This window comes from Astyanax mexicanus, chromosome 2 (genome assembly GCF_023375975.1).
Source record: "Astyanax mexicanus isolate ESR-SI-001 chromosome 2, AstMex3_surface, whole genome shotgun sequence".
Classification (NCBI taxonomy): Eukaryota; Metazoa; Chordata; class Actinopteri; order Characiformes; family Acestrorhamphidae; genus Astyanax; species Astyanax mexicanus.
The window spans coordinates 61,833,454-61,854,645 of NC_064409.1; the positions used below are offsets into that span (position 1 = coordinate 61,833,454).

Sequence of the window (21,192 nt, forward strand, 5' to 3'; positions counted from 1 at the left end):
CAGAACTTGAGAAATGCAGGCTAATTTTCCAGCTCTGTTTCATAACAGCCGGTTCCTGGTAGACTGTTTGATAATGGATCATTTGGATCGTTCGTGTTTGGTGGCAATTACAGCCTTTGGTACACATGATTATTGTCAACATTTTGGCAAAGTTCCAAACTCTTCTTGTTAACTCGGTCAGAGTTACACTCTGGACGCACGTGGATTGATTTTTCCCGTATGTTTTACTCCCTCTGCAATTGTGCAGTGGCTGTAGTTTCCCCATGAAAGCTGCGTAAGCTGAAGAGCTCAGGATTTTGTTTTTACAGCTTGTTTTTCTGTGCGTGTTGCAAAAGCTGTTTGGACCAGGTCTCCCAGAGCTATTTGTATTGGTGAGAGGTCAATTTTTGAAGCATTTATTAGCACTTGGGTGCTATTGATTTCCAACTGCTCATGATTTACCATAAAATAAAAAATAAAAATGGCAATTAACAGTTTGTCAGATATGACCAATAAATGAATGAAATGGGAAAAAATATCATTAGTTTCTTTTTTACACCATTGACGACTTTTTTTGCACAAGTATGTTATATTTAGCTGTGACCCTTTGCTTTAACAGATCGTGTCATTGGCAATGTTCTGTTACTTTTCCAGAGCAAACTCCCTAAAGACATCGTCCTCAAGGGAGAAGGTAGCAGCTCTTTTTGGGCAATATCCAGCATATATTCTTTATCAAGAGTAGTAATCTTTTCAGTGTTTTGAATAAGCCTATATTTTTTCTATAAATCTTTGACTAATGCTTGGCCAGAATGCTGTTTTTTATTACTTGTTGTCTGGAGATCTTGATCCTAGGGTATGGGTGTCTTGTGTTTAGGGGGATTTAGTATTTTTAAGAGTGGTGAACTGGTCTTGTATTCACTGGAGACGTTACCTGTCAAGTCCACTACTACAGGTTTAAGTGTTGCACTGTGGCTTTGGAGCACTGCTTCATCTTGCCAGGTTTGTATAAGCTCAATGTTTTAGAAAATATGCACTTTTTAGACCAAGGTAAGATGGAAAAACACTGCAAAAAAGAGTAACGTTTTCGGATATTATAGATTAAAAAGATAAAATAACTGTATTGTGATGGCACCTCTGGGAATAGGGCCGTGGCCACCGTGACCCGGCATTCAGGAAGCACACAGATACACAGACACAGGGATTGTGTGAACTCACAACGTACATTACCTCCACCAAAACCCAAAAACAACTCAAAACATTACTATGCTGGCCCAGTGGGGTTTCTTGTCGCTAAGCTTGTGACTTCCAGTCTTTTAAGGGTCCATTCTGCCTTATCTGTAGCGTCTCTCCCGAGTGAGGGCTGGGGCTGAGTCTTTGTGCTGGTCCCAGCTGTCTGCTTAATCAGTTCTGATGCAGACCTGCTTGGACAGACAGGGGCTGCGTGTCACGGCGTGGGGCAGACCCAGGGCCCCCCCACCTCCACACGTCACAGTGTTACTACAATTTGAAAATCTCATTGAGATAAAACTGCAATTTTAATTAACCGAATTAATTGTGAAAATTGCCCAGCACTAATACAGCTATCCTGTCACTTTTGTTATGCCCATAAAAAACAGGTTTGCAGTTTCCTCTTGACCCCCAAGCTGTAATTAAAGGCATCTGCAATTTTTCAGCAAATCAATGTGCGCTCCTAACTCCACAGAGACTAGTACTTTTGCTTTTTATTTAGTTTTTGTCTCTATATCTATGTTGTGTCTTTGACAACTCTGCCATGTTCCACTGAATTCTTTGACAGCTGCCACGACTTTAAAAATAAAGGTTGTCTGATTGTAGGGCAAGAACTTGGCAATATGAAGCATACCACAGTGCGTATCCCAAGGGACTATGATTAAATGTATCACTATATATTAAAAAAATAATAATCAGAGATATATTGCATTTTTAAAGGAGCACTTTGCAATTTCTGCCAATGAATGTCAAACTAGAATGCCTAATTCTCTGCTATGCCTTCTTTATGCCATTACTAAACTCTGCTACATTGTCTGTTAGCATCAGAGCTCTTACTCTCCGAGGCTGCCCATTAGCATCATAACTAACCAGCTCCAAACCTGCTGAGGCCAGTTGTTAGCATTGTGAATAACTTGCTCTGTCCCTGCCGATCCTGGCTGCTGTCCCTTGTAGCATTGTAGCTCCGTCCCTTCCATTGTGGCTAGACTGGTCTAGTCCTGCTGAGCTGTTAGCTGAAATATTTGGATGTTCACATTCACCGTAATTTGTACTGCCCTGACATCTTGCATGCACGGTGCTGTTTAGATGATCACTGTTTTGTCACTTGGGAGGGGCAAAAGTTGCCATATGGCACAAATAAAAAGAACATCCATACCAGCTATACACATAAGCATAGAACAACACACACTTCATTCACTCCAAAAGAAGTATCTAGTATTGGAGTAAAACCAATATGTTGTGCAGATATATTCTACTTGTCTGAGTACTTATGTGGGGATGTCTTTATGTTACAGCACGTTAGTGTTTATTCCAGATTTCACAAAAGTCAACTTACAATATTGGGTCAATAGAAAGTGAACTGTAGCAACTGTAGTAGATTATAAGGGAGTAGTTTTTTTAATGGGAGTTGAAACCGCTTTAGCAGCAACGAACAGTCTGCTGTTCTTTTGATGAGTTTTTACACTCCCATTTTACTTAGTACTAGAGTACTAAAGCTAAAGTGTCTGCTAACACTAAGGCTTAAGCATGAAAACATGAACACTCTCTGTGCTGTGTTTTGTGTTGTCAGAGAAAAACAACGTTTTTCAAGCTGGCCAGCGTTAACCTTCCGATGAAGCATTGCATTTCAGAAAGTTGCACATGATGATGGAAGCATTGCATAAGCTGGGGTTCAGAACTCTGTGTAAAATCACTTAAACACATTTAATGTTTGGTGTCAGGAATAAAAATGGAAGATTTAGCCATGGAGATTTCAGGAAAGTGAATTTGAGTGAGTCTGAGCTTGCACAGCCTTTGCACCCAGTGTCCCTCGTCAAAGCACACTGAATTTCTTAATACCAGAAACTTACTTGCATCATAATCTTGTAGTATTCTCTGTTAGTGATGCTGTGTGTGTGTGTGTGTGTGTGTGTGTGTGTGTTCGTGTTCGTGTTCCTGACTGCTCTATATAAACTAGGGATGCGCTGAAAAATTCTGGACAAAATAAAACATTTGCCAAATACAGTTTTTCAGAGATTTTCTTTTTCCACTTTTTTCACTTTTAAATTTTATTTACATTTTTATTAAGAAAAAAAAGATTACTGGACTATAATTTGAAATAAAAAAATATATTATCTATATAGTACACTGGGATATTGATTGCAGGGTGTGGATTCGGGCTTGGCAAGCTACCATTGTTGTGTCTCTAAGCAAGGCCCTAAACACTCATTGCAGCAATGGTTTCCTTCCACCGTGTGTGTGTGTGTGTCTGTGTGTGTGTGTGTCTGTGTGTGTGTGTGTCTGTCTGTGTGTGTGTCTGTCTGTGTGTGTGTCTGTCTGTGTGTGTGTCTGTCTGTGTGTCTGTCTGTGTGTGTGTCTGTCTGTGTGTCTGTCTGTGTGTCTGTCTGTGTGTCTGTCTGTGTGTCTGTCTGTGTGTGTGTTAAACGCAGAAATGGATTAAAAGCAGTGAATCTGTGCTTCTTGTGATTGTCTTGTCTTGTCACTATAATAACAATAATATGCATTCCTAGTATAAACAGAACCTGTGTCTGGAAGTTAAAGTAAGAATAAGATTCCCAGAATGTAATATACATGGCTTAATAATCGTTTGAATTAATCTCAGTGCAAAATAAATCTCTGAGTGAATACAGCAGGTGTGTTTATATGCTGTACATTTATTTTTTCACATTAATGTGATAATGGTCTGTACCAAGTAGGTAACCAGGCCAGTAGTAATTAGTCTGCCGTACATTAATCTAGAGTCCATCAGGTCACAGAGAAAACTTGAGCACACTTTGTTATCCCTCTGTGTTACTTTAAGTCTATTAACCTTGTGCTAAATAAAGAGAGAACCTGCTGTAGCAAAAAGCCTTGGTATTCTTTTACATCCCTGTGTACCAAGAGTGATATAAGAAAGTGGGTTAATGAGCTTAGTGGTCCAAATTAAAGTCATATAAAATTTAACCTAAAGCTACTTTTCTTCCTTCTTTGCTAAACTTAGCAATATCCTTCTTGGTAAAATACTATATTGTTATGCTGTACTGTTATGGTGTATCTTTTTTCCTGTTTATAACTTTTTTTCTGTTTATAATTGTCTGAGCGATATGACTCAAATCAATATCGTAAGTAACCAAATATTTATGTATTAATGTATGGTTATTTTAATGCACCCTTTTCTTTGGTTTCTGTTTGAGTTGCTTAGTTGGCACAGTGTTTAGGTTTTTCAGTTTGTTGCTTCTATATCGTAGACTGGGTGGGGCAGAGTCACATCGACTACACATTCGGTAGTTGCTTTTTAAGGGGACAGTACATGAACACCTACAGTGGGGAAAGTATTAACAAAAGATGAATAAAATATAGATATGTCGATTAGATGTTCAGAGTTTCAGAATGGCCAAAACCCAAAAAAATAAAAATAGCCAGTTTGTGAAACAGTAATAAACTGATGTAAACCAAGTATGACAAGTGGTGCTGAGTGCTTTAGTTTCTTTAATTTATGTAATAGAGGTGTGCCAAAAAATCGATTCACATAAGAATCTTGATTCTCATTTACTACGATTCAGAATCGATTTAAAATGTCCCAAAATCGATTCTGAGGGGCGGGTTTTAGACTGATTTTGGGCTGGGTATTTTTGTTGGACCTGGCAACCCTGGGGATAGGGCTTGTCCCTTCAAACGGAGATCTTCCAGACACACACAGAGCGTAGGTGTTTGAGAATCACCGGTAAGATGGCAGAACAAGCATTATATTACCTTAGATTAACGTGTAGTTTCAATGTTTTATGGCAGAATGCTTCATAACAAGCATAAAAAAGATCGCTAGTAGTTAGTTTCAGTAACTGTTAGCTAGCTAACTAGCTAACTTTCCAGTTCCACCTTAAATAACGCTACAGGTGGCAGCGGGCTGCAGCATTTAAGGCGGAACGGAAAAATAACAATAAGCTAATCAGAGCTAATTTCAGCTCCTCATCACAGAGGAATTAAGGAATGGACAATATGAATTAATTTCTCCACCTCCTGCCCCCTTTCTGAAGAAATACAACGACCTTAAATTAACTAGTTAATCAGCAGCTGCTCCTGAACTTTAGCGCTTCACTGCTATCATCACATCAGCCCAGCAGCGTCACCTACACACCACCGCTAGTAGCCTGGTAATAAAGCAGTGTTATTTATTATTTATTTATTGTTCATTAACGTCATTGTGATATCCCAGTGATTTCTCTGTCACTGAGGACCCACATTCCTGCACATTTTATTGTTTTTGTAACACATTACTTGCTCCAGGACCAGTGTATATTATGGAGGGTTTTTTTTCAATAAGATTCATAAGCCAGAAGCAGAAATTTTTATAATTCAAATCGTTTTGAATCAAAAATCGATTTTGAATCGAATCGTGGCCCCCAAAATCGGAATCGAATCGAATCGTGAGATAGTAAACGATTCCCACCCCTATTATGTAAGTGAGTGTAAAACTGCGTGTTAGAGTAAAGTGTTAAATCTGCTTTCCTTGATGGCTCCTCCATCATTCCCTGATCTGTGTTTTAAGCACACTCTGTGGCAGGGGGAGTAGGGGGTGGTGTGGTGCAGGTCTGCCCCTGCAGCTTAACAAATCCTCTGTTCCTCCACCTTTTCTGCAGAAATCATTCTTTAGTCTTTTTATTAACTTTAGTTGCCAAAAGTATTCTCTTTCTCTTTTGTGGAAGAGAAAAAAATATGACTGAGACAGACAAGATTCGGGTAGAGAATATTACACTTTGAGAGCTAGCACAGAAGGATCTGCCACCCACTGAGGAGCATCTAGCTCTGGGAACAGTGATTAAACTGCTTTCTGAGGAACCACGGGCACAAGCGGGACTGTAGGGGTGGTGGCACTTCTGAAGATATGCAGGGGCCGAGAGCATGAAAGGCTAGTAGTGAGCTGTATTTTATGTGTGTCACGCGATGTGGTTGATGTGTGCTACAGAGTACGGCAGTAATGTGTGCAGATGATTTGTTGTGACCAATCCTGCTGCTGATTTTCAGAAAAACTGTATATTGCCTATTTAACCTAATTATAGCGTATGTGGGCACACCATAAAGCTAGCTAAATTTAAGATGTTCATCAAAATGTCCTCGCGTCTGCTCTTATCATTTTATGGATGGGCATTTATATAAAGCTTCACTTGGAAAAGTGTACCAAGACATGATAAAATAGATTGCACACGTGTACCATGAACACACTACTTATACTTTATATTTTTAAATCCAAGTGTGTTTAATGTCACAGCATATTAACATAAATAAACAAATAACTTGCATTGTTTTTTGGTTCCTTTGTGTATTTTAGTGTACAATTACTGTTTATTTGCTAAATTTAGTGTAACATATTGGTAACATTAATCTCCATTTAATGGAGTTTTTTATATAGTTAGAAAACTGGTAACTATGATGCTAGGCTGCAGGTGCTAGACTGTTAGCAGTTAGCAACCAGTGCCATTAGTGTTCCTATTCTATACTCATTAAAAAATTTGTAAAAGCATTATAGCCCCATCTGATGCTGAGTATTTCAAGTAGATAAGAGACCCTTCGATGGTTTGAACTGTGGAGTGACACGCTATCTTTTTTTTTTTCACTTTTAGTTCTGTAAGAATCTGAAGCAGTGCTTAGCCTCACTGAAATGTGACAAGCTGTAAGCTTTCCTCTCTGAACGTTGAAAACTGAATGTGAGATCAATAAAATGAGAGCTTTTGAGTGAAGATTTAACTTAAGTTAAAGCCTGTAAGGAGCAGCTATAACAATCTTTAAAATGTTATGTAGTGTATATGTGTTTTTGTATTATTTAAAATGCATAATTTTACTTTACTTTAACCTGTAATGGCCTGAAGCATTGTCTGCATTATGTAGTTATAGGACATTCATATAATGTTTGTGTGTGTGTATGTGTGTGTGTATATATGTATATAACTACTTAAGGGCAGCTATACTGGCTTATCTTATATCATAAGCCAATATGGCATTATAGGGTATTATAAATGCCATATGATATGTAATGGAAATAAACATGATTCATGAGAACTGCTATCTTTTGTTTTGTTTTGTTTTTTTAAATATTTTTTGTAGAATTCATGATGCCCTTTACACATGGTCCAAAGAAAGCAATCTATTTATGGTTATTTAGTGAAGTTGCTTAGTGTGGTGTATAGGGCTGCCACAAACGATTATTTTTATAGTCGACTAATCACCGATTATTTTTTATGATTAGTCGACTAATCGGATCATACGTTAATTGAATATAAAACACAGTTTATCACAATAGAATGCAGCTGCTATTATACAACCAACATTAGATTTCAGCTATATGCTAACTAAAAATAATAGTTCATTAATGAAATATGCAGCTTGTTGTAACAGACAATTATTTTACTGTTTAGCATAAAGTGTAAACAACTGTGTAAAATAAGGATAAGGCACTGGCATTTATGAAACATCTCAACCGTGAGGTTGTTTGAACTATTATGAAAAAAAAGTATATTAATAAAAAATGCCTCTCTGTCCAGATATTGTGTACATTACCGTACACAGGGCAGCGGTCTGCACAGATCTGATTGGCAGAGGAGAGCGTTTGGTGATTTTACACCACACATGACTGATCTGTGAGTTTACTGCACCGAAAAGCACTGAAAACAGAAGCCACTGTCAGAATGAAATCCTTCTCTGTAGTTTATCGGTTTGGGACGGCATTTGTGACAACGTCTGGGTCCGGATCCGGATCGCGGTCCGCCTATTAGTGACCTCTGTTTTAAAGCTATCAAGATGAGTAACTTAAGTACTAAGTTAACGCTCTGTTTACGCTAATTTTAGCAGCTAAATAGCAATTTAGCTTCTTCGTCATTTAATCAGCCACAACATGCCTCCTTTTCAGGTGCTCGTGCATCACGGTTGTGCTGCCGAGGAAGGCAAGTTCTTCATTGCAGATATTGCATTGCACGCGTTTCACTTTTATTTTCTTGGTGATCCCACACTTTTGAGTTCTGTAGCGGGGTAGCCATGAAACCAGAGCCTGTCTGTATAATGTCCTGAGATGTCGTCCACTACCTACCCCGGTTTCCACTACTGCGCATGTGCGTCCAGGACAGAAAGGCAGTCGCAGCAGTTTGGAGAGAAAAACAAAGAAAAAAAACCCCGACTAATCGACTATTAAATTAGTCGTCGACTATTTTAATAGTCGACATAATCGTGACTAGTCGACTAATCGTGGCAGCCCTAGTAGTGTACCACTTAGGGAAATTGTGCTCATTATTGTTTTATTTAATTATCTAATTTTCACAAAATGCAGACCTGGAGGCAGCATTCAAGAACTAAGTCTAGACTTGTAATAAAACAAACAAATATGTTGCAGCAAACACAGCAGGGACATTGCTCCAGGACTAGACAAAGAAAAACTGAAACAAAGAGACTACATACTACTTATCAGGGAAAACAAACAAATGCATGGAAACAGGGCTGGACACTGAATGACACTGAATAGTGGTATATCAGGGTATTTTTGGGTATTATATATATATATATATATATATATATATATATATATATATATATATATATATATATATATATATATATATATATATATATATATAATTAATAAAGATTACATAAAAAAATACACTTAAAGTGTCCCAGTAAATAGCTGATCAAATGCAATACACATTATCTTTAAAATTTAAATTAAATGAAATTAAATTAAAAATATCGCTATCTTGATATGGAGGTTTTTGTATTGTTTAATATGTTAATGCTATTATGATGTATGATATGATGTGGCACACTCCTTCTGGTTACACTTTGACCCAATGACATTTCTTATTTGTATCTTTGCCCTTAGAACCAAGTGATAAAGGGTACATAATTCTCTCCCTGAGAAAGAAGACAAATTCCTAATTCCTCAGTCATAGGGAGCTGAAGGAGCCTCAGTTAACACAATAAAACTTCTGTACAATTTAAGGTTTTGCAAAACAGCAGGGTTAGGGCTAAATGGTAGGGGCAGCGGGTAAAATGGGATTAGGGCAGCTACATTGATATTCTGTTCTACCTATATTCTTTCTGATATGGTATACACTATACTGTGTCCAAATCTGTATGGACATGGTTCTGTTTTAATTAATACATTTAGCTTCTTTAAGTTGTACCTGTTGCTGACACATGTGCAAATGCACATACAGCCTGTCTGGTCCCTTTAGTAAAGTCTTGCCAATAGAATAGGACGCTTTGGAGTATGCATGACTTTACCTTATCAGTGACCCTGTGATACTGTTCTAAACTAAAACCAGCTATTTAATTATGAATGCTTGTTGCTGATGACACAGTTTTGGGACAGGACTGCAGATGCTGCTGTGGTGAGACAGGTAAATATGCTTCAGGTTACAGTTCCAGATAAACTATGAATTATGTTGAATGTTGTCTAGTCGCATTAGAGTACTGCCAATAGAATAAGACTCTGAATGCAATGAAATGATTAAAGAAGTGATCCAATATCTTGTAGAAAACTTTTCCTGGAGCAGGTATCCCAACACCTTTTAATTGTGAAGTGTTTGTTGTAAAATGTTGGAAAAGATATTGAGGGTTAAGAATATCGTCAGAATTTAAGATAAAATGCATTGTTCTCAGGGTTATTGCATCAGCTGTTGCAGCAGATGCGTAGCACAGATTTTATTTATGAATAGCTCTTTTTAATGAACTAGTGCCAGCAAATAAGAACTGCAGGTGTTGTGTTTTGGAAAGGGGTCGAGTTTTCCTGGCATTTTTGCTTTTTGCCTTTGTTGTGGGTGAAGAGATTTTGTTTTGTAAGACAAGATTTCTTTTCTTTCTCCCTCTTGCTTTCTTTTGCACACTCTGACTCTCTTTCTAGCTGTATTTGGACTCTGCTTCTCCCCCCTCCTGACAAAAGTGCCGTCAGAGTTTTTTTCCTGACAGGCAGGTAACATGTTTTCGTTTCCAGCTCACTGCACACTGCCAGGCTTTAATGAGCTTGCCAATGCAGATTTTCAACGTGGCTGTTTGTTTTTTTTTTTTTTGTTTTGTTTTGTTTTTTGCTATGTGGTGTGCTGCTTATGCTGCTTTACACTGCACTAATTCTCCTCTACACGTTTTTAGGCATACTGCTTTGGCTTGAAGCAAATGACCAGTCAGCTAGTGGGTTCCATGTACTAAACAAAGGGTATGTTTCTTCTGTAGTGGCTGTTAGTTCTGGAGTTGCACAGATTCACATCATTTTTGATGACAGTGGATAGGCTAAATCAATTGCTGTAGAAAACATGTATGTAGTTTAATTACTCTCTATTCTACATAACTTAAACAAAAAATGTTTACCACGTTACTCAGGTGATCCAGCAGCATAGTGCACTGTCACTATAATTGGAGGATTGCCAGTTTGAATCCCAGATCTTGTTGCTTGCCATCATTAGTGCTCATTCTCCTTTTAATCCCAGTGTGGTGATGTTAATCACAAGCATCTTTTAGCTGATGTACATAATCAATACTAGCATGGTTATCTAACTAGTTTCCCAACAGCTCAACTACAACTCAGTTACTCCAAATAATGCAAACAGAAACATAGCAGAATATTGTTTTTAAAATGTTCACACGTAGAAAATGGTCAGAGGATTACTGGTTTGCATCCCGGGTCATGCTGCTTGCCAGCAGCAAACGGAATCCGAGAGAGCACAGTTGGCCTTGCTCTCTCTGGATGGCTAGATGGAACTCCCACCCCACATCACTTCAAAAATAATGTCAGTCAGCATAAGCATCTGTAAGCTGATGTATCAGAGTTTAAAAAAAAAGAGGCAGTGACTGACTTCGCATGTATAGCATGTGCTTGCCTTTACCCTCCTAGTGTTGGTGGAGTCCCGGTGAGTGGGTTGGGTAATTGGTCTTATAAATTGGGGAGAAAATGGAATAAAATTGGGTAAAAAAAGAAATAGACTCTTGGGATGGAATGGCATAAGAATAGGTAACGTTACACATCATACTGCAGCCAGCTAGAAAAGGTGATAGACCTGCAGTTGCTTTACCTTTGAATGGCAGCGCATTTTCCATGTTTTTTTTACAGTCAGCTACCAGTCATGCATTAAGTAGATGTGCACTATGAACAGAAAACATAATACACATTCCTTCTAATCTGCTCAAACAGTTTTGGAAGAAACAGGCCTGTGGGCAGGCTCTGTTGTTTGGGTTTTGTCTACGTGTGGAAAGTCTCTGTAGTGTTCTGTTCGGCTCTGGGGAAAACTGAGCGTGTTCCATATTCAGTATAAGCAGCCTAGTCTCTAAGGACCTGCTCAAGTCTCAGATCAACCTAAATGTATCAGGGTTTTGGAGGGAGGTTCCCTCCGGCAAGGGCAACTTACAGCAGATAAAAAATCGCTGGAATCTTTTATATTATTGTTCCTACAGAAATCCAAGTGGTTTAGATACTTTTATGACCTTGCCCTTACAGCTGTTATATGATGCTGTTCTAACTATTTAAACAGATAGAACCAGCTATTCAATTATGGATGCTTGTTGCTCATGACGGGGTGTTGTGATGGGACTACAGACGCTGTTGTGTTGAGATTACAGATAAGCATCAGGCTACAGTCTCAGCTGAACTACGGAAATGTTAACAGATCATTTCATGGACAACTTATTTGGAAAATGGTTCATCTTTTTTAAAGGTCAGACTATGTACAAAATACATTAAATTGGAAAGTAGATAGACCATAAAAAATGTATATAAATGGGTCTGAGCACCGTTCTTTTGTGACTAATCAAAGATGTTTTTAAAATGAGTAAACAAATTTAATCAGGAAGTTATGACTAAGCATTTTCTTTAAGACCATTCTGTGCCTTTTATAAAATGATGATAAAAAAAGCTAGGGCTGCAACGATTAGTCTGCATAATCAACAATGTCGACTATAAAAAATAGTCGACGCGAAATGTCATTGTCGATGCGTCGTTAAAGTGTGATGGAGCGAGAAAGAGAGAGAGAGAGAGAGAGAGAGAGAGAGCGCACGCGGGAGAAAAAAAGGGGTGCGAGAGGAAGACACACCTAGTGAGAGAGTGAGCATCCTGATTGGCCTCTCTTCATGCTTAGTTGGCCAATGAGGTTTCAGTGTGGGAGGGACTTGCAGCGCGCGCCCGAGAGAAAGAGAGAGGGGTCGAGACGTGCGTTGAGTGTAATATCAGCGCTGTGTCCATTAAACACAAACAAACACATTTAACTCCACAAAAATATTCTACAGTCTGTCTTTACTAGTTCTATACAGTTAAACACTGATTTCTATATTATCCGTGAAGAGTTAAATTACTGCAGAGAGCTGCTGAGGTGAGTTTGAACAGGCTTCACTCCTTCATTAACATCACTAACATTAGATACACTAACGTTAGCTGAATAAGTATTGGGGAGATACTGTACCTCGTCCTCTTTATTAAAATTAAGTTATTTTATAGTAACCACAGACTTAACAAAAAAATATATATATTTTCTTAAAGACAAACCATCATTTCCGGGAGGTTTCTCCTTGGAAAAAAGTAAGAAATTAAGAAAAAAAAAACACATACAAGTATCCTAGAATCTCCTGAAAATAACATACAACCTGTGTAAATGTTTTCCATAATATACTTTGTAATTATTAGTTTAATATAGGTACGTCAAATTATCAAAATGCACTGCAAAACTGGTTTTAGGACCTAAACGTTTAGCCGTCCTTACCAGTAGAAAATACAAATGGAGGGCATGAAAAAAAAATTGCGACTAATTGAACAAATAATTGGCAGATTAGTCAACTACAAAAATAGTCATTAGTTGCAGCCCTAATAGTAGCATGATGATGCAGTTGCATATGTTCAGAGAACTTTTAAATATTAGAATATACATCCTTATAAAATAGACAACTATTAAAGTATTCAGGCATTTGAAATTGGACTGGCACTGTTAAAATATCTTACATAAAAGAATCTAATAACAGTGAAAACATTTTTTTAACAAAGTTGGCGTTCCAGGTTTATCACATTAATGGACTCTCATTGCATTACAAAACTGCTGTTCAAAACAGATTTCAGTTATAGATCGGATCATTTTTCAGATCATTCAAACAAAATGATGTGTGATCATGTTTTATGTAATACCATTGTCATACAAAGGCTGATATGTAGTTATGATATGATATGATATGTAGTAGACATTTTACAAAGGCTTTAGCTGAGTTTTAGTCTTATATTACTGACATTTTTATTTTTATTTATTTTTGTAACCCAAAGCACAGTGAAATTCAATATGGTGGTTCTGTAGCCCTTCACAACGGTGGCATGGTGTTCTGCTACACTTGTACAGCTTTACAATGGTCACAATACACACTCATTATTAGGGGAAATCGGGTTCTGTTTGACTTTTCTCTATTTACATGTGTTGCAGCCAGCTATGTATGTAAAAGGGCATGCACCATTAATGATACATTGGTCTTTGCATACACTGCACCTTTTTCCTAGATGGCAGATGTCATTGTCAACTCACAGTATCATCCTCACCTCTGCCATATATCAGACAAAAGAACAGTACAGATGAACAGGCTTAAATTAACATCTCTGCTAAAATACATGCAAGGAAACACAATACAACAGTAAAGTAAAGAGATATAGATTTGAAAAACAGGGAAAATATGACAGTCATTGAATTTTAATGATTATTTACCATGCCTTCAGTTTACACAGTTTCTGTTTACATCTCATTTCTCTCAATTACAGCTGCACTTTCAAACAGCATGCTCTTCCTAGCTAAATTGCTCAGCTGTAATATCTGTGGATTTGAAGAAGGATCCAGCTTAGCACATTTTGTAAAGCACCCCCTGATCTTGCACATGATATCTAGCCTTCAACAAGGCTGAGACCTTTCCAGAAAATGCCAAGTAAACTTTTCAGAAATCAAAGCTTATCTGAAGTGCAGGTGTCTTTTTTTTTTTTTTTTCTCCCCATATCCTTCTTGTTTATTACACAAGACCACAGCTATGTGAGCACACTTTAATGCTTTATCTGTCCTAACCATCTTTACATCCCTTTCTGAAATCTGTCCTAATTTAAGGTCCTTTTCATGTTCTCGTTTTAAGAACAAGCATAAAGCAAGGTCACATTTGAACCTTCTGAGCTTTATTCTGGCTGTTCGGTTTGCTTCGTGGGTCAGCTTTGCCCAGGTGTGCTGCTATAAGTAGAAAAGGTCAGCAAGAAAAATTGTTTGCTGCCCTTGGTACTCCCTGAGGAGATGATGTTCATATAGGACTGGCTATATTTGTCGGTGTGTGCTGTTTAAAAGAAAGTCTGCTCTCTCTAATTAGCCTCTGTTCTCAGTGCTCTGCTTTGTTCTCTGCAGGTCTGCACAGTGGCTGATGTGGTCCAGAGTGGTCCGTGGATTCTCTCAACAGTAGACCACAGCGTTCAGGGCCCCTGCACTGGTTGTTCATGGAGGTCCGCTGGGTCCTGCTGCAGCTCGGGATCAGCCTGCTCCTCCTGAGTGCAGTTGCGCAGTCTGTGGAGATCCAAGGCTTATACACCGATTCCTGGGCCGTTCACATCCGCGGGGGGGAGGAGGAGGCCCAGCGCATCGCTCACAAACACAGCTTCATCTACCACGGCAATGTGAGTGAGAACCACATGTTATCCAACCAAATTAAAATGTTTCATGTGGATGATTTGAAATTCTGCAGCGCTTTGAGGTGGTGGCGGTGTGAGTGATGCTAGACTCGAGCTGAGCTAAAGCTTGTACCATCAATCCTACATAAGAAAAAACAGTGATAATGGAAGGCATGGATGTTTGTGTCTGTGTGTTATGTTGCTTTTATGTTTTCCTCCTGTAAAAGCCTGTGGGGGCAGTAGAATATTGTAGGGAACGTTTGTTTTATAATTGATGTGTATTTAGCATTCCAAATGTAACGTGTTTAATCCCATCACAGTCGGTGGGTATTATCACATTTAAATTCAGTGTAAGTTACAGGATACTTGGTTGTTAATTGGTTTCACTGATTGCAATCATTTAAAATGTATTAAGCCAGCAGCAGTTCAAATCAGTAGTCTTAGTCTTGGTAGTATTTAGGCCCGTCACGATAATAACGATTTTACATTATTGTACAGTATTTTTACATAACTTCAATATTTTTTAACCTCTTTTTTGTTAGTTTATGCTATTACTGATTAATTTAGTTAAATTATACAGACATAAACTTTTATATGTTTTAGTGACTTTCAAATGGTGTACACCAGATCTGAGTGTTACTTCGACCTCTTGTGTAAAGACGATATAAATTTATGAGTGTGCATGTGTTTCTTGCAGCTGTAAAAACATTGATTTTAACAATCAATAAAAAAAGCATGTAAATAATTACATTGCTGTTTACTTTGCTATTGTCTGTATAGCTGTAGTTGATAATGATGCCTTTTTTTCTTGAAGTAAAAGTTATTTAAAAAACACCTCCCAAAAAAAAACAATGGGGAGTAAGGGGAAATAATAAAAAATAAAGTATATAACGTAAATAAAGTAAATAAACTTAGAAAAAAAGTAAAAAAAAATTATTTCATAGGTCCCTGCTAATAAAGGTAGGAAGCTTTAGTCTGTTCTGGAAACATAGGTTTCATTTGGCAACAGATTTGAAATAATTCTGCTGGTTACCAAGTCCAAGTCCTTCATGTGGATGGTTTGAAATTTTGCACTCATGTGGAATGAGTGATGCTAGAGCTGGAAGCTTGAGGCATACACAGTACATTAAAACCCAGATTTGTTTTTGTGTGTTTGTGTGTGTTTGTGTGTGTTTGTGTGTATGTGTGTGTATGTGTGTATGTGTGTGTATGTGTATGTGTGTGTATGTGTGTGTATGTGTGTGTATGTGTGTGTATGTGTGTGTATGTGTATGTGTGTATGTGTGTGTATGTGTGTGTATGTGTGTGTATGTGTATGTGTGTATGTGTATGTGTGTGTGTGTGTGTGTATGTGTGTGTGTGTGTGTGTGTGTGTGTGTGTGTGCTGCGTGTGCTGCGTGTGCTTTCTTTTCATTGTGAAGTTGCCAGAACCTGGAGAGAGAACCTACTGAATATGCTGATTGCTGTTTGCAAGGATTAAACGTTAATCAGGCATAGCAATGCTGGAAATCAGTAGTCTATTTTGGAAAAACAAAATTAATTTTTCTCTCAGCGCTTTGACTGGTTCATAATCAGTATGCTTTTAAAAGTGGTTAAGTTAAAACACAAATGTTTCACAATATGTTTGTGTAATGGCATGTGATTAAGTGATGGGCCAAAAAAATACTATTTATCAAAGAATACACATTTAGCTCTTTTTTTTTTTAGGTTAAACTGGACCTGCCATGTAGAATGATTATTATAGACAGAGATCATTAGCTTCACTGATTCACAGAGTAACTTATCACCTGCTCAGTCGTTTTTTGTTTAGTACAGAGAGTTCTCTCTCAATATTAGAAATTGCATTGATCCCATATCAGGTATTTATATTGCACCTAGGGCTGTCACAGTAATTACATTATTGATTTATTCTACAATACATGGACATGACCTGATAAACCATGATAATTTTAGCTGACCTCAATATGGCCAACTGTGTATATACAGAAAAAAAGTATATTAATTTAAAGTTACCATATATTTGAAAATGTCAAAGGTTGACAGTACAGTTGAGGGACTGTACAGTGATAGTACAAAGAGAAATATATTCGTTTACTCAGATATGTGTACGTCTTTTTAGAGTTTTTACTTAATTGACACCTTATTTTTTTTTTCAATTTTAGTATATTGATTTAAAATTAGTGGTTTAGTTTAGTTGTTTTGTTTATTAAAAAAAAAACTTTCTGTTCCACATTAAATGGTATAGGCATCGAAATTTAACTGTTGCACCATTTAAGGAGTTAGGAATTAGGAGCAGCTTTTAATCTTGTTTACTAACAGGATTAACAAGCTTACACGTTTGCTACTGAGCGATTACAGCATCCATAAAGCACTGACTAGTAAAGTTGTCCCATTGAATTCCTGCAAGAGTTTATTTTTTGCAAAAGCTAAATTTAGATATGGTTCCATTACTGATCTGTTTAATATTAAGAGGTCATTGGAGGGGTATGAAACTCTAAATAGTAACCCTGCAGAAATAGTCATGCTAGCAGCGTTGGTATCAGTTTGAGATTCCAGATGTAGTTGACAGTGAGAGCATAAACAGATGAACTCTTCAAGCAGTGCTGTCAGTTTGAGGAGTAAGTGAATGAATTAATGAGACAGTGTGTCTGTGTAGTGAGGGAGAAACAGCTGGAGCTGAAGGACCAAATACTGTAACAGTAAAGAGTGTTGGCCAACATGACAGGAAAAAAATAAAATACTTGGGAAAAAATAACTACTTAGTTATATCTACTTAGTTATATATATATATATATATATATATATATATATATATATATATATATATATATATATATATATATATATATATATATATTTTTTTTTTTTTTTCATGTTTATCTATTCTTAATGAAATATTTACATTGTAAAGAACTGCTTAAATCAAATTATGAAGATATACATTTTTTGCTGCAGTGAGGATGTGCCTAATGTATTAAAATTAGCTTTAGGTTTTACAGGTTTTTTTAACCATGAGCACAATAAAAACGAACACCTTGCTAAAATAAAATAAAAAAACTGCTAATAAAAAAAATACAGTATTTTATTTTACAGTTTTATATTCTAATAATTTCTTTTAATGCTGTCTGAATTAACAACTTATTTTTCACAGTTTGTGTTAGTGACTAAAATGAAACATTGTCACTAAAAGTGTGCCACACTGTTACAGTTACTTTGGTGAATAATCTACAGTTCATGGTCGCCGGAACTGTAATGAAATGATTAAATTTACAGTATTTGCACAATCATCCCTACACTCGACAGCAGTTTTTAAACCAAAAATATTGGAATCAGATCAGTTGAAACGTGTTTTAAGAGATTTACTCAAGCAAGGTTTCAGTATCAGAACATAAAAACTACTGCAAAACAATTTCTGCTTAAAAATAGAGGTACCAGTAATGGTCCTGTGGAATAATGCCATAAAGCAGGATAAGAAACCAGACAGGGCCAGAATCCAGCACAGTTTAATCATTGATCTTCCAAAACATCTACTAAACCTGGCAATTGGGAGATATGTTAAATCACCTGATTAGGCAGGAAAAGCATGTAATTGTGCAGGAATCCAGCCTACCCTGACTAGATGCTCATCACTCAAACCATGAAAAAACAACTATTTTGATTCTATAAAAAACATTTTAGTGGCTGATAAATATATATATATACGTGTATATATATATATATATATATATATATATATATATATATATATATATATATATATATACATATATACACGTATATATGTATATATATATATATATATATATATATATATATATATATATATATATATATATATATATACATATATACGTATATATATATATATATACGTATATATATATATACATGTATATATGTATATATGTATATATATATATATATATATATATATATATATATATATATACATATATATATATACGTATATATATATACGTATATATATATACGTATATATATATACGTATATATATATATATACGTGTATATATATATACGTATATATATATACGTATATATATACGTATATATATACGTATATATATACGTATATATATATATATATATATATATATATATATATATATATATATATATATATATATATATATATATATATATATATATTTATATATATAATTTGCTTCCCCTTAGTTGAGTGATTCTCAGGAGCACTGGTTTTGAAATCAGTCCTTATGCCCCAGATGGTCCAGTCTTTTGCTCCAACTCTTCTGTGGCATTTTTCCAATGTGCTTTTTTTAATCAGCTTTCTTTTTAGGTTTCCGGATATGTTGTTTGTTCACAGCAGTAAGTGTGAAGCTGTTTCTTTTGCTTTCCCAACTAACTAAACACAGTTATTAATAAAACTGTCATAAACAGATGACTTTGTTGAGCTGCAAATAAACCCATTTTCAGCGTCTGCTTGTTTAGAATTGGCTTCCTTTTAGTCCAGTGTTCTATTTTTACATCACATGGACATTCTGTCAGTGTACAACATTTTCTGGGGCCCCCGCATGCTCACACATTCTTTGGCCTGTGTTTATTTGTATATTTGTGAGGAGAAAAAGAAAGGAAGCGAGACATGGGGGGTGTGTCTTTTCTCTCCTCTGTGCCCTGCCTCATTCTTTCTCTGCAACATTCTCTCCCTCTGTGTTTCTATTTATCTGTGCCTCCTTAATGAGCTGCAAACTCACACATGCAATAGCATCTTTCCAGAAGGGTTCACAGGGGTGTGTGAGTGGGTGGGTGGCTCATCGTTTAATTGATAAAGACATAGACGTGCCGATGCAGATTGGGGAAATGAATTTGGGCTTATCTGTGTTTCCGTTATCTAATAGGAAGCACTGCCTGCATTGTGTACCGCTTATGTTGCTGCGTGTTTCTTTTCCTGTCATTATGGCATTAGCTGCAGGGCCTTTGAGCTACGGGAGTCATATCTGACTCTGGAAATTGTTTTTATCTGATTAGATCCCAGTGCAGCACTGTGTGCGCTCTGGACTCCATGAATAGCATGTGTGTGGGAGGAGAAGGGGCATGAAGACCTGGAACAGCCAGAATTACCTCTCACTGTTGACTAAGTGTACGGTGGGGTGCACAGTATATCAGTGGCCAAGACACTATTGTACGACAAATTGGGGAATTTGGTAAATGCAGTCATCTGACATAAGCACTAAAGCTGGTACTGTAGGACCCTTCTTTTGATGAGTTTCAGAGCTACCATGTAGTACCTGCTTCTTTCAGTACCTGCACTAGATTTTTACTTGTGTGACTCACACAGAGTTTTTCCTTTGTGCTCAAATGACTTTTAGCTCTCTCTCTCTTTTTTTTAATACTCACGTACACCTCATGTTTTTCTCTAAATAGCTAATGTATGCATGTGTTGTAATGCTTGCATCTTCTTGCACCTTTGTTTTTAAAGATTGTTGCCTCGTTTTGTATATTTCCTTATTTCCTCATTAAATAACTGACTATCCCAAAAGGGGCGTGTCAGTAAAACCAGACTACTCCCACTCAGCTGCAGGTCCAGCTGTCTGTAGTTAGAGTAACAGAACATACCTTAGATAATTATTTGACAAGTTTGCTCTTTTCCTGTTCATAAAGTTCTGGCACAATCTTTACACTGAAGTTTGCATGCGAGGGATTTCATATTGTGGCTCAAGCACGTTTATCGTGTTTTTAAAAAGTGTGGTTTTGATGGTTTGATCTCTGACACAAGGTGATGCTGATGGAAATGTGCAGCCTTGTCTTGAAAATATGGCTTTCTCTTGCCCCAGGGTCAACACACTGTAGCGGTTGTGTCCACCACCACCATCAGTAAATATAATAGTGAATTCTAAACACTCCCATAAGTAAGTCATTCACGTGACCCACAGCATCTTCTTCTGTCTGTCCACTGAAACTCCACATCAAAATTTATGTAATAACATAATAAATAACAGTTTTGTTCAAATTATGAAGTAATATTTTACAAACACAATGCACAAATTAATTAATGTATTAATTCATTCATTAATCCATTTATGTATTCTATCAACTAATATGCAGATCACAGATTATCCATGGTCTGTTACACCCCTAATTATGACAATAGGGGTGTAAGACATTGATATCAGTGTCATATGATTTTTGTTTGCAGTACTATATTGATTTTTTAAAAGTGTTGATAATTAAATAGTTTAGATGTAAAGATTAGTGTTAGACAATGTTTCATTGTGTGTTACGTTACATAAACACAAGCTGCTAATTATGTTGTACTCTCTCTTTAAATCTTTAAATCCCACTGTTAAAGTTGCATAAAATGTAAACTTTTACATTGTAAAAGTAAACAG

At 36.6% G+C, this 21,192-nt stretch overlaps 1 protein-coding gene across 1 annotated transcript in view; it reads left to right on the forward strand.

Moving 5' to 3' along the window:
* The window catches only part of furinb (furin (paired basic amino acid cleaving enzyme) b), a 148,396-nt gene that overhangs the window by 8,936 nt on the left and 118,268 nt on the right, over positions 1–21,192 (forward strand). Inside the window, exon 2 of the mRNA XM_007228136.4 lies at positions 14,562–14,827. Within this exon, the coding sequence (XP_007228198.3) occupies positions 14,651–14,827 (177 nt within the window). The 5' untranslated portion in view covers positions 14,562–14,650. The remainder of the gene's footprint in view (positions 1–14,561; positions 14,828–21,192) is intronic.